This window comes from Canis lupus, chromosome 11 (genome assembly GCF_003254725.2).
Source record: "Canis lupus dingo isolate Sandy chromosome 11, ASM325472v2, whole genome shotgun sequence".
NCBI lineage: Eukaryota > Metazoa > Chordata > Mammalia > Carnivora > Canidae > Canis > Canis lupus.
In genome coordinates, this window is record NC_064253.1 from 57,430,257 (window position 1) to 57,444,766 (window position 14,510).

The 14,510-nt window shown below is 38.8% G+C and overlaps 1 protein-coding gene across 16 annotated transcripts in view; it reads left to right on the top strand.

The window, feature by feature from the left end:
• PLPPR1 (phospholipid phosphatase related 1) overlaps positions 1–14,510 on the top strand; it is a 554,792-nt gene that overhangs the window by 420,181 nt on the left and 120,101 nt on the right. For all 16 annotated transcript variants that reach the window (XM_049116313.1, XM_049116319.1, XM_049116317.1 and 13 more), the window contains one exon: positions 11,098–11,207. In XM_049116313.1, coding sequence (XP_048972270.1) covers positions 11,145–11,207 — 63 coding nt within the window. In that variant the 5' untranslated portion in view covers positions 11,098–11,144. The remainder of the gene's footprint in view (positions 1–11,097; positions 11,208–14,510) is intronic.

The following is a 14,510-nucleotide window of genomic DNA, read 5'->3' on the forward strand; positions in this document are numbered from 1 at the left end:
GCAGCTTAGCTTTAAATTGGAAAATGCAGCCTTGCTTGGCAGAACAACAGTATCACAGACTTCCCACTGCTCAGAACAGCTTGTGACATACATCCCTGCAGGCAAGACCATAAAGGGCTGTCTAATATCCTGGAAACACCACACCCCCAAAAGACTTTCCCATGCAGCTTCTTTAGAATTCTAGTCTATTTTCTCTCTTCTCCAGGAAGTTCTCACCTTGAACTTGATCTGCTGCTTCTTTTCTCTCCCCTTAATTAGTGATTCCATTGCTTGGATCATTAGAAACCACTGTGCCCCTGAAGATGCGAACCAGAACAGAATTCAAAGGGAATGACTAGGAAGTCTGAAAGGTCACTCTGGTCCCTCTGACCTTAATGTTTAACAAATTCCCTTCTAGGCCACTGCAGAGAGATCCACATATAAACAGGAGCTCCTATCTCCCTCTCCTCCCTGTTCATTTCAAAAGTATGGAAACTGGATTGAAGCTAGCTCTTGCATGGATCTAATCCCATCTCAACTAGAAGACCGTGATCGCTAATAGGTCTCCCTACCTCCAGCGTTCACCCACCACCATCCATCTTACATCCTATAAGCCAAAGGATATGTGGAGGCTCTAAAATCTTTAGGTTGGCATTCAGCAACCCAGCCCTAATCTTCTAGCTATGCCTAGTGCTATTTTCTTGGTGCCTTCTTTGTGCTGGCCAGACTTATCTAACCGTAATTCCATACCATGGATATGGTTTGAGCTGTTCTGCTCTGTATTTTGCTCATTCTAAACTCTGGAAATATATCGCCTAGGCCTGTTCGTACTTGCCTGTCCTAACAGCCACACTGCAGATATCCTCCATGGAAGTAATTTCTCCTTCCTATGAATTCTCATCATCTGCATTTCTAATAGACTCTGAATTTGTGTGCATTTATATTCTTACAAGGTTGTGAGCTACCTCCTGTCAATGACTGTTTGATTCATATTTACATCAACCCAAAGCCTAAGGGCTTATAGTTAGTGGGTACTTAATAAAGCCTATTGGTGGGTGAATGGACAAAATGGCACCTTCTTCTCAACGCCTATCTTCAAAATAGTTTAGTAAAAAGCGTTATGATACTAGGAATACCAGATCTTTTCTAAAATATGGCCTATTTTAGAATAGACTTTAACCTGATACAAGTTCATCTTAAACCTTATCAATGGGCATTTTTCACTGGAAGGATGTGAGTGACCACAATGAAACAATTCTTTACCTTTGACATAGTCCTATAACATAGATCAAGATGACAACATCATTATAATTTTGTTATTGATAACTGTAATTACATTGAAATTTTATAATCAGAGCCAGATGTGAGAGAATGCAAATACTCAAGTTTAAGAATCACATTCACTACTCTTCAGCTAAGAACAATTGCAACATATTCTCTACTTGTTTTTTCCCCAGACTTTGAGCTGAGCACAACTTTTCCTGAAACTTTCCTGATGTCCAAGCCCATGTGTGTATGTGTGTGTGTGTGTGTGTGTCCCTGTCCCTCTGTGTCCCTGTGTGCATACTTCTTGTTCTTGCTCCAGTGCTTCAGAGTTTCAGTTTAACTGAGCATCAAACTCATTTCCTTCCAACCTTCGATTTTACTAAAGGAAACATTAGCTCACTACTTTATAATGAAGAAAAGCTCTTTATGCCCTGCTACTTTTTTCAGCTATTTTTGTTTTCTGGTGGAAAGTTAGAGGTAAAACAATATCAACAATATGAAAAGAAATGAGAGCAACACCCTGCTTGTCTGGGCATCGTTTTCCTATTAAGCAGTTCTTCTGGTGGTGGCCCATAAGGCCATCCGGGTATCTCTTCCAATCAACCATTTAGACATTAGCATGCTCTCTGCTTTCCTCCCAGCTGCTTCATGTCGCCTGCTGAGCTTTGTGCTTACATTATCCTTGTGTTCCTTGTTGATTTTAAGAGACTAGTCTCTAACAGAGATGGCTCACTTTTTAGGTGGACTTTGGTGCTCTCTTTTTCCAATTTAACTTCTAACTTTTGTTATATTTAATTAAGGTATACGCCTTTTAAAAGCAGCTGTCTAAAGTGATTTTATTTTACAGTGATATTTTCTAAACAAAGACCCATAATTCAACGGAATAATTTCCCCCTTTTGATTTTACATTTTGAAATATTTTCTGGTTTACATTTTGATTTCTAGGACTTCAAAAACACTTTATTTTTTATTGTTCTTTGGGTGTAGGTATTGTTGGTATTAGCTAGTTGGAGTGGGCAGAAGGGATTGACCTAAGACCTACATTAGTACCATGTTGTTGAGTTCATGCAAAACCTAGCAAGGATTGACCCAAGACCTAGTTAGGATGAGGAGCTAAAGAACTGACTTAGGGTAGATTTGAAATCAAACACTGCAGCTGGGCAGCTTAGGCGCATAGTTGGCATCAACATTTACTATATAGTTATGTGCCACGTGCAGTACAAGGTGCTAAGGTTACAGTGTTGAGCAAGACCAGCAAACATGGCCCTGGCCACATGGAACAAAGCTGATCATCAGTCTAAAGGTGGGACAGACATTAAAGAATTATTCAATAAATACTGGAGTATGAGGAAAATACATAATAGAACTGAACCCATCAGGGCAGTTAAGGACACTTTCCCATTGAAAATGGCATTTCATTGAATGATAGGAAGACATTTACTAGGCAATATGGTGGAAGGAAGAGTGCTCTGTGAGGCAGTGTGAGAAGACCCAGAGGCAAGAAAGACCTCGGCATGTGGCAGAAACTGAGTGGTTAGAGTATAGAAGGGCTAGGAATGGGCACAGAGTAGAGATTGTTACAAAATGAGACTGGAGATATTTGACAGAATCAAAAACCCAGAGCAAGCTCAGACATGAGTCAGGCAGCCTCTGTTTCAGTTGTGAGAGGTCCACCAGCAGGGACCCTACATGTCCAATGATACTCTGGTGACAAGGGGGAGGGGCTGTCTTGCAGAGTAGCCATTCAGGCATAGGGCTGAAGTATGAACCAGGCATACTGGCAAGTTCAAAGCACCCACCACGGGGCAAATGAGTCACTGAGTGAGATCCAGGCAGGAATACAGGCCTGGAGAGAGACTGAGGTACCAGGAGGGTAATTCATCAGATTTAAGAAGTAAGGACAAAGTTGACAACTGGTCATATGGACCAGGCTATGTAGTATGGGAGCCCCGAAGGAACCTGGAAGTATTTTTGGGTATGAAAAGTCACTCAAGAATAATTTAGTTTTCATAAGGCCCCTAAATTGTGGGATTTTGTAAAGTTTAACTTCACTCTAGATTTCTCTAGTTTGTGGGCTTTATGCTCTTTGCCTTACTATGGGCTAGTTCAAGGTCTGGATGTGGATCTAGCTGTGAGACACTATGCAGGGAAGAGACTATAGAGAAAAGAGAATACTAAAGCCATTCTCCTATTATGTAGGGTCTTTACATCGTCATTCCTCACATACTTTGAAAAGCATCTCGAAAACTGAACAGAGTAAGGAATTTCTCTTGAAAGCCTAAATAGTGCATTCCTAAATTACACATCATCTTATGATGAAATATGTATTGTGCTCACCTACAACCAATTCAGTTCATTCCTATGCCTTCCTGTCTTTGTTGCTTTAAAAAGAGGAAAGAAAGAGAGAAAGCAAGCAAGCAAGCAAGCAAGCTAGCAAAGAAATGGGTTTTCCAGCTTTGGGAAATTAAATGCAAACTGTGATCCTGGTTGGAGATAATGTCCTGAATAGAAATTATCCAGAACAGTGAGGGGTGGTTCAATGCCACCAAGGAAATTAATGACTATTTAACATGTGTTAAAGATGAGCTAGATTGGGGGATTATGGTTTACCCTGAGTACTTTGGAATTAAAATGAAATTCTCATAACTCATTGTTTCTTACCCCTTAATTTCTTCTTTTCTGCACCTCCCTTATCTCCAATTAAGATTTGGGTTACATAGACATAAACCCTATCTTCCCCCTCTGTTGATAGACCTAATCTTATTTTTAATCTTACACAAACCTAATTTTGAGGAATTTCTAGAAAGTTCCACTATGTTCAATGTTGTAAAATTCATGTCAGAGATGCCTTTGACATGACCTGGGTTATGGATTGTGCTGCCACACATTCTTGCTTCTGTGGCCCCCTGATACCTGGAGAAAGCATACCGCTCAGTGGCCCAGAATCTCAATAAATATTTAGTTTTCTGTAACAGACAAATGAAAGAAAGAAAAAATAATAATACTCTATAAGGAGTACTTCTCAGTGCCACTTGTGGTTCCTGGATAAGAAATGTTTTCATACTGGTTATTAATTAACCAACACTGAAGTCCCTCTACCTGCTGTCTGGTGAATTGGGAGTCTGTCTTGGTTGGTGGGAATAGAAAGTATTCTTGGACATGTGTGAGCCCTGGTGATTATTTGCTCTAATCCCTCTGGATGGTTTCTCTTGGGCCTTGGGTATTTTCCATTCATGCTCATCAGAGGTCTGCTAAAGACTCAAAAAGGAGCCTCTGCAGAGCAACTGGCTGTCTCTCTCTCTGCATTGTTCTCTTCTCTGTACTCTGCCTTGTGAACTCCAGTTGCTTGGCCTCCCTCCCCATTCTCATCTCTGTTTATTCAGAGAGACCACTGGCCACTTCTCTGGGTTCCCCTTCTCTACCATGGCCTGAAGACTCTACAGGCAATAAGCTAGGGCAGTCATAGGGCTCACCTCTGTTTGTTCTCATCTTTTAGGGGTCACTGCCCTTTATTGCTCTATGTCCAATGCCTTGAATACCATTGTCCATTTATTTTTGTCTGTATATTTTAGTTGTCAGGCATGAAATCCAGTCTCAGTTACTTTCTTTTAGCTAGAAGCAAAATCCCTCCTAGAGCTATTTTAAGGTTGCTTAAGCTTGTTTTCAGCACTCCGTTTTCACAATCCCATGCCATATGGTAATAAGCTTAAAAAATTCCAAAATTCCTTCTGTTAGGTACTAAGCAGGAGTAGGTTTATCCCCTTGGGCAAAACTGTGGTCTTTATCCCAGGTGAAGGAAGTTCTTCACCACCTCAAAAATTCTCATGTTCTAGCATCTCTGGTTTCAAATCTCCTTAATTAGTGGTTCTCCCCTAGAGGCTATCCCTCCCCCACATCCTCTTGAAGAGGATGTCTGACAATGTCTGTAAACCTTTTTAGTTGTCAATGATTTGGGAAGGGGGTTGCTACTGTTGGCACCTCATGGCTAGAAACCAGGGATATAACTAAACATCTAACAATGTTCAGGACAGCCCCTGGCCCAGCAATGTCAACAGTGACAGGATTCAGAAACACTGTCCTAAATCAACATGACCTTCGAGCGAAGAATTCTTGGCTTCCTCAGAAGGCTACCATTTTTGGTGTCCTTGCTGTTGTTGTCCATATGTTGTTTAGATTTTTGTTTTAGTGAACTCCATTAATTCACATCATCCTAACTTTGATGGGAGCCCTGACATTTTTAGCAAAATTAGCTCAAAATGGTCTCTGTCAAAAGAGGAAGCTCCAGGTTCCCTAAAATAATAGACTCTAGGCTACTGAGAATGACCACAGGCTGTGATTTTAGCCACTGGCTATTGGCCATTTTAGATTCTCATCAAAGCAGGCAGAAAGGCCCACTGAGTCATGGTGCCTATTTCTCAAGGATATTTTTGTTCTTTGTAGCTTCCTTGCCTGGTCAGCTGCAAAGCTGCCAACTTTGCAAAACTTAAAAGTGAAGTTTATCCCCATCCAGCTGTAACCATGCTTCATCACCATCCATTTTCAGAATCACCAAAACAGATATTCTATAATCAGTAATTATTTTTGAATTTGTCCTGAGTTGATTAGGAATTGTAACACTTCTCATAAACAAGAGGAAATTAAATGGAAAAAATCAGTGGAAACATATGAGAAATTATTGATCTCTTCATTGGATAATTCTGATTTATTATATACTTAGCTGCCTAGAAACAGTAGCTCCGTCTGAATGTATTACCAGGTAAACAGCACTCTCTGTCAATATTCCTTCTTTTCCCTGTGTTCTTATCTGATATGGAAATGGACCATCTTGTATTTCTTATTCTTGAAGTACTCTACTGGCGAGAGTTTGTGCATAATACAGAGTTACATGTGCGTACGTTTTTGGTAGCTCATTCTGATTTTCATACGTTTGACCTGGTGTTTGTTTTTAGTTTCTCAAACCTGTTAGGCTGATTCATATCTTTGGAACCTATGCTCTTGCTGCTCCCATTAGCAGAAATGCTCCTCTCATCCTCCTCTACATTTATTTTAATCAACTTGAATACCGTCTCTATTCAGAAACTGTTCCTTAACTTTGTCTCAACTAGGGCTGCATTATTACTTTTGTGGACTCTAAGGAAGTTTGCCTTGGGGACCCCTTTCAATATTTAAAAAAATCTAAATCTACATTTTACAATTGAATGGTATAAAACTGAATTTAATAATATATATTAAATTTTTTTCTGCCTAGAAGTCCATTTTCTGGTTTTAGAAGATTAAAACTTTTGCATAGGCCCCTAAAAGTATTGCGGATCCTAGGTACTGTGCCTAGTATATAAAATATTAATGTATAATATAACTGATGTATAAGAGATCCCTGACCCCAAGAGTTATAACTGATTATTCATTTGAGCTGCCATTATCCCTCTTATTTCCTTTTATTTTTGGTTTAGAGAGAGAGTGCTCACATGTGTGAGCGGGGGAGGGGTAGCAGAGAGGGACAGAGGGAAAGAGACCCTTAAGTAGATTCCACATCCAGCATGTAGCCCAATGTGGGGCTCGATCTGACAACCCTAGGATCATGACCAGAGATAAAATCAGGAGTAGGATGCTTAACCAACTGAGCCCCTCAAGCACCCCTTTCTTATTTCCTTTTATGTTTGTACCTATAACCCATTGTTATACTTGTTCTTATGTTTGTTTTCCAGTGCCTTCTAGATAGCTGTCAGCCCCTTGAATATGGGGTATCTGATCAGTTCATTTCTTCTAGTTATACCTAATGGGATACCTGGCATGAATTTGGTATGAATGAAAGAGAGAGAGAGAGAGAGAGAGAGAGAGAGAGAGAGAGAGAGAGAAAGAAAGAAAGAAAGAAAGAGAGAGAGAGAGAGAGAGAGAGAAGAAAGAAAGAAAGAAAGAAAGAAAGAAAGAAAGAAAGAAAGAAAGAAAGAAAGAAAGGAAGAAAAGATTTGTTCTGATATTTTGAAACTGGGCACTAAGAAACTCAAATTAATGAGAACACAGCAAGGCTGGGCTGTATAAGAATCTTGTTCACTGATGTATATGACACTCTTTCAAAAAGATTCTGCTGACTTCTGTTTCTGGGAGGATGGGGTAAGATGTACTTTTCATTGTTCCTCCCTCTAAAAACAACTAAAAATCGTAGATGTTATGTACAAAACAAACATAAGGAAACTGAGAGGTAGAAGGGAAAGGGAGACTGTACAGGAACCTCAGCACACAAACAACACAATAGTGAGTTCCCAGTATTTCCTCTTTGTGTCCTCTCTCAGACTGGTTGTTGGAGAATCTGGCAACCCCAAGGACACCAGTACTCACACAAAATAGCCCCAAGCAAAGCTCTGTCCAAGGGGTCAAAAAAGTTTTGGAAGACCAAAGATTTTTAGAAAATAACCCCTTAACTCCAGCCAAACACCACACACACACACACACACACAAAAACTACAGTCCCATCTCTACTGTTGGGCTGTTGAAGGCCAAGTGGAGACTCTGAACTTCTACCCTTAGCAGGCTATAAGGAGGTTGCCTCATATTTCTATTAAGGTCATGTCAGAGAAAGCCAAGTGGGAGCCAGAACATGACTTTATGCAGGGCAGTAATAAGTAGTTACCCCCTTCCCAGTGTCAGAGGAGAACATGTGGGGAGCCTAGACTCTCACCCCTACTAGGCAGTACTGAGACATCCCTACTTCCTCCTCACTGGGGTGGTATTAGAAGGGGCTAATGGAAAGGCAGGAGTTTTACCACTACATAGCCATCACAAGGCCACCTTCCCACATTATCCATGGAAGCCATATGGGGAGATGTAAAGAAAGAAGTACCTCTCCCACTCCCAGACAGAATATTAGTGGAGGCCCTGAATTCCATTTTTGTCTATCAAAGGGGCCCTTCCCCAACCAAGTGTCACAGAAGACCAAGTAGAGAACCTGGATTTCCTCCTTCACATGGCAATAACAAGAGAATATTCCCCATACCTACTAGAGGAGTATCAGAGGAGGTATGATAAAACACAAGGTTTAAACAAGATCTTGAGCCTTCTAATGTAACAACCCAAGGTTTCAAAAATCACTCTTCTTACCAAGAATAGGGAAGATCTCAAACTGAATTAAGACCAATAAACACCAATACCCAGATGACATAGATGCTAGAATTATCTGACAAGAATTTTTAAGCAGTCATCATAAAAATGCTTCAATAAACAAACATGCTGGAGCAAATGAAAAAATAATCTCAGCAAAGAAATAGAAAATGTAAAGAAAAAGCAAATGGAAATTTTAGAATTAAAAAATACAACTGAAAAAGCAAATGGAAATTTTAGAAATAAAAAATACAACTGAAATAGAAAATGTAAAGAAAAAGCAAATGGAAATTTTAGAATTAAAAAAATACAACTGAAAAAGCAAATGGAAATTTTAGAATTAAAAAATACAACTGAAATAAAAAGCTCAGTGAGTGAACTGTCATAATGAAGATGACAGAGGAAAGAATCAGTGACCTTGAAGATAGAATAGTAAAATACCTAATCTGAAAACAGAGAAAATAGACTGAGAGGGAAAAAATTAGTCTCAAAAACATGATTGACTGAAGCAAAAGATCTAATATTCAGGTCATTAGAGTCTCCGGGAAATGAGAGTGCATGTTGAAAAGTATCCCAGGAATAATGGCTGAAACTTTTCCCAAACTTGGAGAAAAAAACATAAACCCACAGATTCAAGTAGTGAGAAATCTCCAAAACAGAATAAAAGGAGTCAATGCCAAGTCACATTAATAGTCAAAAGACAAAATACATATCTGATAAGAGGCTTGTAATCAGAATATAAGGGAACTCTTGTACCTTGAAAGTAGTAAGATAAACAACCCAATCAAAAAACTGGAAATTCTGGGCAGCTTGGTGGCTCAGTGGTTTAGCGCCACCTTCAGCCCAGGGTGTGATCTAGTCCCACGTCAGGCTCCCTGTATGGAGCCTGCTTCTCCCTCTGCCTGTGTCTCTGCCTCTCTCCCTCTCTGTGTTTCTTATGAATCAATAAATAAAATCTTAAAAAAAAAAAAACCTGAAAATTTTGAATAGATGTTTCACAAAAGAAGATATAAGAATGGCTAATAAGCACATGAAAAGATGTTCAATATCATTTGTTATTATGAAATGAAAACCACAATGAGATATCATCTCATAACCATAGAGTGACTATAATAAAAGAGGCAATAAAAATGTTAGGATATGGAGAAATGGGAATTCTCTTATGGTGCTGGTGTCAATGTAAAATGACACAACCACTTTGGAAAACGCTTCCACAGTTCTCTTAAACATAATTTAGCATATGACCCAGCAATTATACTCTTAGGTATCTAACCATGAGAAATGAAAATATACAGCTACATAAGACTTATACACAGATGTTCTTAGCATCATTACCCACAATATTGGACACTACTTAATATTGGATTCAGCAAAAATTGGAAACAACCTACATTTCCACCAATTGGTGAAGGTGCTATAGATTTAAAATGGAATACTATTCAGCAATAAAAAGGAAAAATTACTGATATGTACATTATGACATGAATAAACCTCAAAAACATTGTGCTAAGTCGAAGAGTCTAGATCAAGAAACCATGTATTGGGTAGCCTAGGTGGCTCAGCAGTTTAGCACCTCCTTCGGCCCAGATTGTGATCCTGGAGACCCGGAATCAAAGACAAAAAACAAGAACTACAAGAGCAGATCCTGGAAACACATTAAGTGTTGCTTCGGATGGAGAATAAAAGGTGTAGTGGAAAATTATTTTTCACCTGGCCTTGAGAGCCTAAAACCTCTACTTGATTGTTTGGTTAATTTTGATTCTTCTTTAAAAAAAAATCTAATGCAGGAATATCTGGGGTTCAAAGTCAGATTCTCAACAAATACTTTCGAAAATCTACCGTTGCCTTAGATCCTCGATTCTTATAAATTAAGAGATCTTATTATGGTATCAGTGTTTTGTGTTTGAGACACACACATGCGCACACACACACATGCACGTGTGCACACATGCACACACACACACACAGCTGAGGGATCTCAGTAAGAGGGATCAGTGATATATTAATCCAAAATGTTAATAGCCATGTAGTCAAGGGAGCAAGGGCAAAAGAGTAGTCTGGGAAAGAAGTCAGGGATTAGTGCCTCAATACTAAATGTCAGGGGCAGCCCAGGTGGCTCATAGGTTTAGCGCCACCTTCAGCCCAGGGCCTGATTCTGGAGAACTGAGATGGAGTCCCATGTCGGACTCCCTGCATGGAGCCTGCTTCTCCCTCTGCCTGTGTCTCTGCCTCTCTCTCTCTCTTTCTCTCTCTCTCTGTGTGTGTGTGTGTGTGTGTCTCGTGAATAAATAAATAAAATCTTAAAAAAGAAAAAAAAAAACTAAGCTAAACTAAATGTCAGCACCAAGGCAGAGGCAAGGGCAGAAACCAACCAAACAAACAAAAGAATCAGGCACAGACAGGAGATCATGCAGGATGGACAACAAATGTTTTATACCAGAAACTGCCTTTCGTGACATGAAGGAAGTCTCCTGGGGTAAAGCGCTGTGCAGTCGCAGGTGATTAGAATTCTTTTTGCTATAGGTTTGTGCACAGGAGCTCCCCATCTGTCCTTTGGACTCTAAGACTGTTTATGGCTAGTATTTGTTTCTTTTCCCTAGAATGATGACTACTCTGACTTGACTATACTACAGATGACTATTCGCATTGTTTTGTATACAGCTTATTTATCTGGAGTGTAGCTGATATTTTTATGTAAATATGCAAGGGACTGCTAACCATGTGGTTCTTACTCCATGCTACCTATTTCTATTTCAGCCTGGAGACGGTTGCAGGCGGCGCAGCCTTCCTACATGGTGTAAGAAATGGCTGTAGGAAACAACACTCAACGGAGTCATTCCATCATCCCATGTTTTATCTTTGTTGAGGTATGTGTATTTTTTGCCTTTAGGGACAGATTGAAATAAGAGTAGTCTTTATGCTGAGAACTTGGATTCTTTTGTGAAATTATTTGACAAACTTTGATAGCACAAATATTTGTAAAGAATTGATTATGCAAAGTGTTCCTTGAACAAGAAGCCATAGAATGAGAAGGTTATTCTATGAGGTAAAAAAGAATTGTGTTTTATTATATTCTTCTTATTTTCAGTGATAACTTAACGTATTAATTATGGTAACTTAACGTATTAATTATGAATGTGGCATTTTAATTGGATTTTTTTTTAAGATTTTATATATTTGAGAGAGTGCACATGAATGAGAGAGAGAGCAGGAGCTCGGGCAGAGGGAGAGGGAGAAGCATTCTCTTTGCTAAGCAGGGAGCCTCATATGGGGCTCAGTCCCAGGACCCCAAGATCACGACCTGAGCTGAAGGCAGATGTTTAACCAACTGAACCACCCAGGTGTCCCTAGATTGTTTTTCAAAAATAAATATCATATTTCAGGGAACAACAAACCAATTGGTTTACAGATGATGTTAGTTGATGGACTTTTGCCTTGCAGCACAATAAAGAAAAAAATTATAATTGACTATTTCCACAGGGCATTTTTCTTTAGTGGAGTATTGAGAGCTTGTTTAGTGTGCTATTTCTTTTGGTCATGAATGATTTTGTTGAGATGCTCCAAGTTTGTACCAACAAATGCTTCTCCAGCATCTTCTTGGTTAAATACCTTATACCCCTTCCCCACTGTATCTTACTCTCTATAATGTTTGCTTTAGAGGAGACAAAGACATGGAAATTTTAGGAAATTTGGAATCATGTGATGCAAAAAAGAAAAAGCTAGCGACTCTAGGTTGTCTCAAAATAAGATGTTGATTTGCCAAAGATATTATTTCTGCCTTCTCAAAGAGATAAGACATCTGATGGGTTGTTTTTTATCCTAAAGATTGGATTTTAAATATGACAATATAAATTGCTGAAAAATAAGTGTCCCAAGATTCCCTTCTGGGTAATTGCCTAGATCATCTTTATATCCCAAGGACCAGCTGTAGCACGTTCTTATGTTATGAGATCTTTTTGGCTGAGTATGGGAGGAACATGCCTGTTGAGCCACTTAATTGTGAAAACCGTCAGCACTTGAGGTAAACCACTACTTATATTAGCAAAAATGTAGTTTTATTATGTATGTGTTTAAACACCTCCTATGAATCAGTGCAACAATATTTCTATCTTCTACTTCTTGAAATAACCTTAGCTATCTATATAGTCTGTTGGGTATTATGAGCATTCTGATTTTTAGCCAAATATATGGTTGGCTGATCCTTGAGTTTCACCTTACAGACATCACTTGGTAGTTTAGATGAACAACTATTATTTGATTTATTTTCTGGTGATATTTGTGAACCTATTTGTATTGCAGGATTAGGTGGAAATAGGACATTAACTTGGGACAGAGATGTTAATATAAGTCAGGATACTTACAGACTAAAACTATGCTGAATCTCTCAAAAGGTAAACAAAGCACTCATCTCTCAACAGAAACATATTCTTAGTACTCTTCTTTAACTTGATCCTTTAAGTTGTTGCACTTAATATTCTTCTTTTAACTTCCTTTATTCTTGCTTCTGAGATCAGAAGTAACTCCAGTCAATAACCATACATTATTGTATATCATGGGTTCTAAGTTACTATTGTTCATATTGAAATTGGAATGAGAGAAAGAGTCCTTTCTCATGCTGCTCATGCAGAAAAGGATCGAAGGCTGTGGTACTGTGCCTGTCTTTCAATGTTAAAATCCTTTTTCTTTTATTGTAAGTAAAATATATTTATAAATTAAGCTGGAGGAAATTAGAGAAAAAATCATCTGTCATTATCTTTATCCTCCTGGTAGTAATTGGATTTTAAATTTTCCTAAAAATCAAACAGGAACCAAACCTGAAAGTACGAAGTTTAATTTATTGCTGGAAGGTATATATCTGAAGATTTTCAGTCCTCTAATGTATGACTATGAGCTGACTGGTAGAGCAAGGAGAAAGAGACATAAATCAGTCTTTCTCTGCCTTCACCTGGCACAAACATAAATATAAATCTAAAAATCTGGGAGAGGAAAGATAGTTTATTCTTTTTCTTGTTGCACTGTCATTCTTATTTTGCATGGAAGTTTAAGGTACTTCAGGTGTACAGTTTAGTAATTCAATAATTACAAGACTTGGTACTCATCATAAGTGCCCTCCCTAATATTATACTGTATGCTAACTAACTGGAATTTAAATCAAAACATTAAAAAAAAAAAGTACATCAGTGACTTCTCTCAGAAACAGGCAGGAGAAGGAAAAAGAGGAAGTAAAGTAAAATAAAGTATAAATTGAGAGGGGAGGAGGTATATTTCAAGATGGCTTTCATGATTCTCCTGTATTTCATGTCAAACACTTACTGTCATATGGACCTCAGTGTCCACTGCAGCATTATTTAAATAGCCACGATAGGGTAACAACCCAAGTGTCCATCCATGGATGAATGGTTAAAGAAATTGTGGAGTGGACACATAATGGGATATTATTCATCCATAAAAGGGAATGAAATCTTGCAATATATGACAATATGAATCGAACTTAAGGGCATTATGCTAAGTGAAATAAGTCAGTCAGAGAAGACAAATACCGTATGATCTCTCTTACATGTGAAATTAAAGGAAAAAAACCCACCAAGTTCATAGATTAAAGAGAACAGATTAGTGGTTGGTGGGGGTGGGAAAAATAGGTGAAGGGGTCAAAAGGTTAAAATAAACATTAGTTGGGGGGAAGGGCAGAGAGAGAATCCTAAGCAAGCTCCAAGCCCAGAGCAAAGCCTGAGGCCAAGCTTGATCTCATGACCCTGAGATCGTGATGTGAAACAAAATCAAGAGTCAGACCTTAACTGACTGAGCCACCCAGGTGCACCCCCCAAATTTTTTTTTTAAGATTTTAATTTATTCATGAGAGACAGAGAGAGAGAGAGAGGGAGGGAGGGAGGGAGATGCAGGCTCCATGCGAGCCCGATGTGGGACTTGATCCTGGGACTCCAGGATCACGCCCTGGGCCGAAGGCAGATGCTCAACCACTGAGCCACTCAGGCATCCCCGAAATTTTTTTAATTAAGAAAAAAAATTTAAAATATTTATTTTGAGATTGGGGAACAATTCTTTGTGTAAGATCTGTTGGTGGTAGGGGAGCAAAACAAGACAAAAACAATTTACCTAAATTATGCCAGGTATTATAACAGGGACATCCAAAACCTGGTCAAAAATAACTT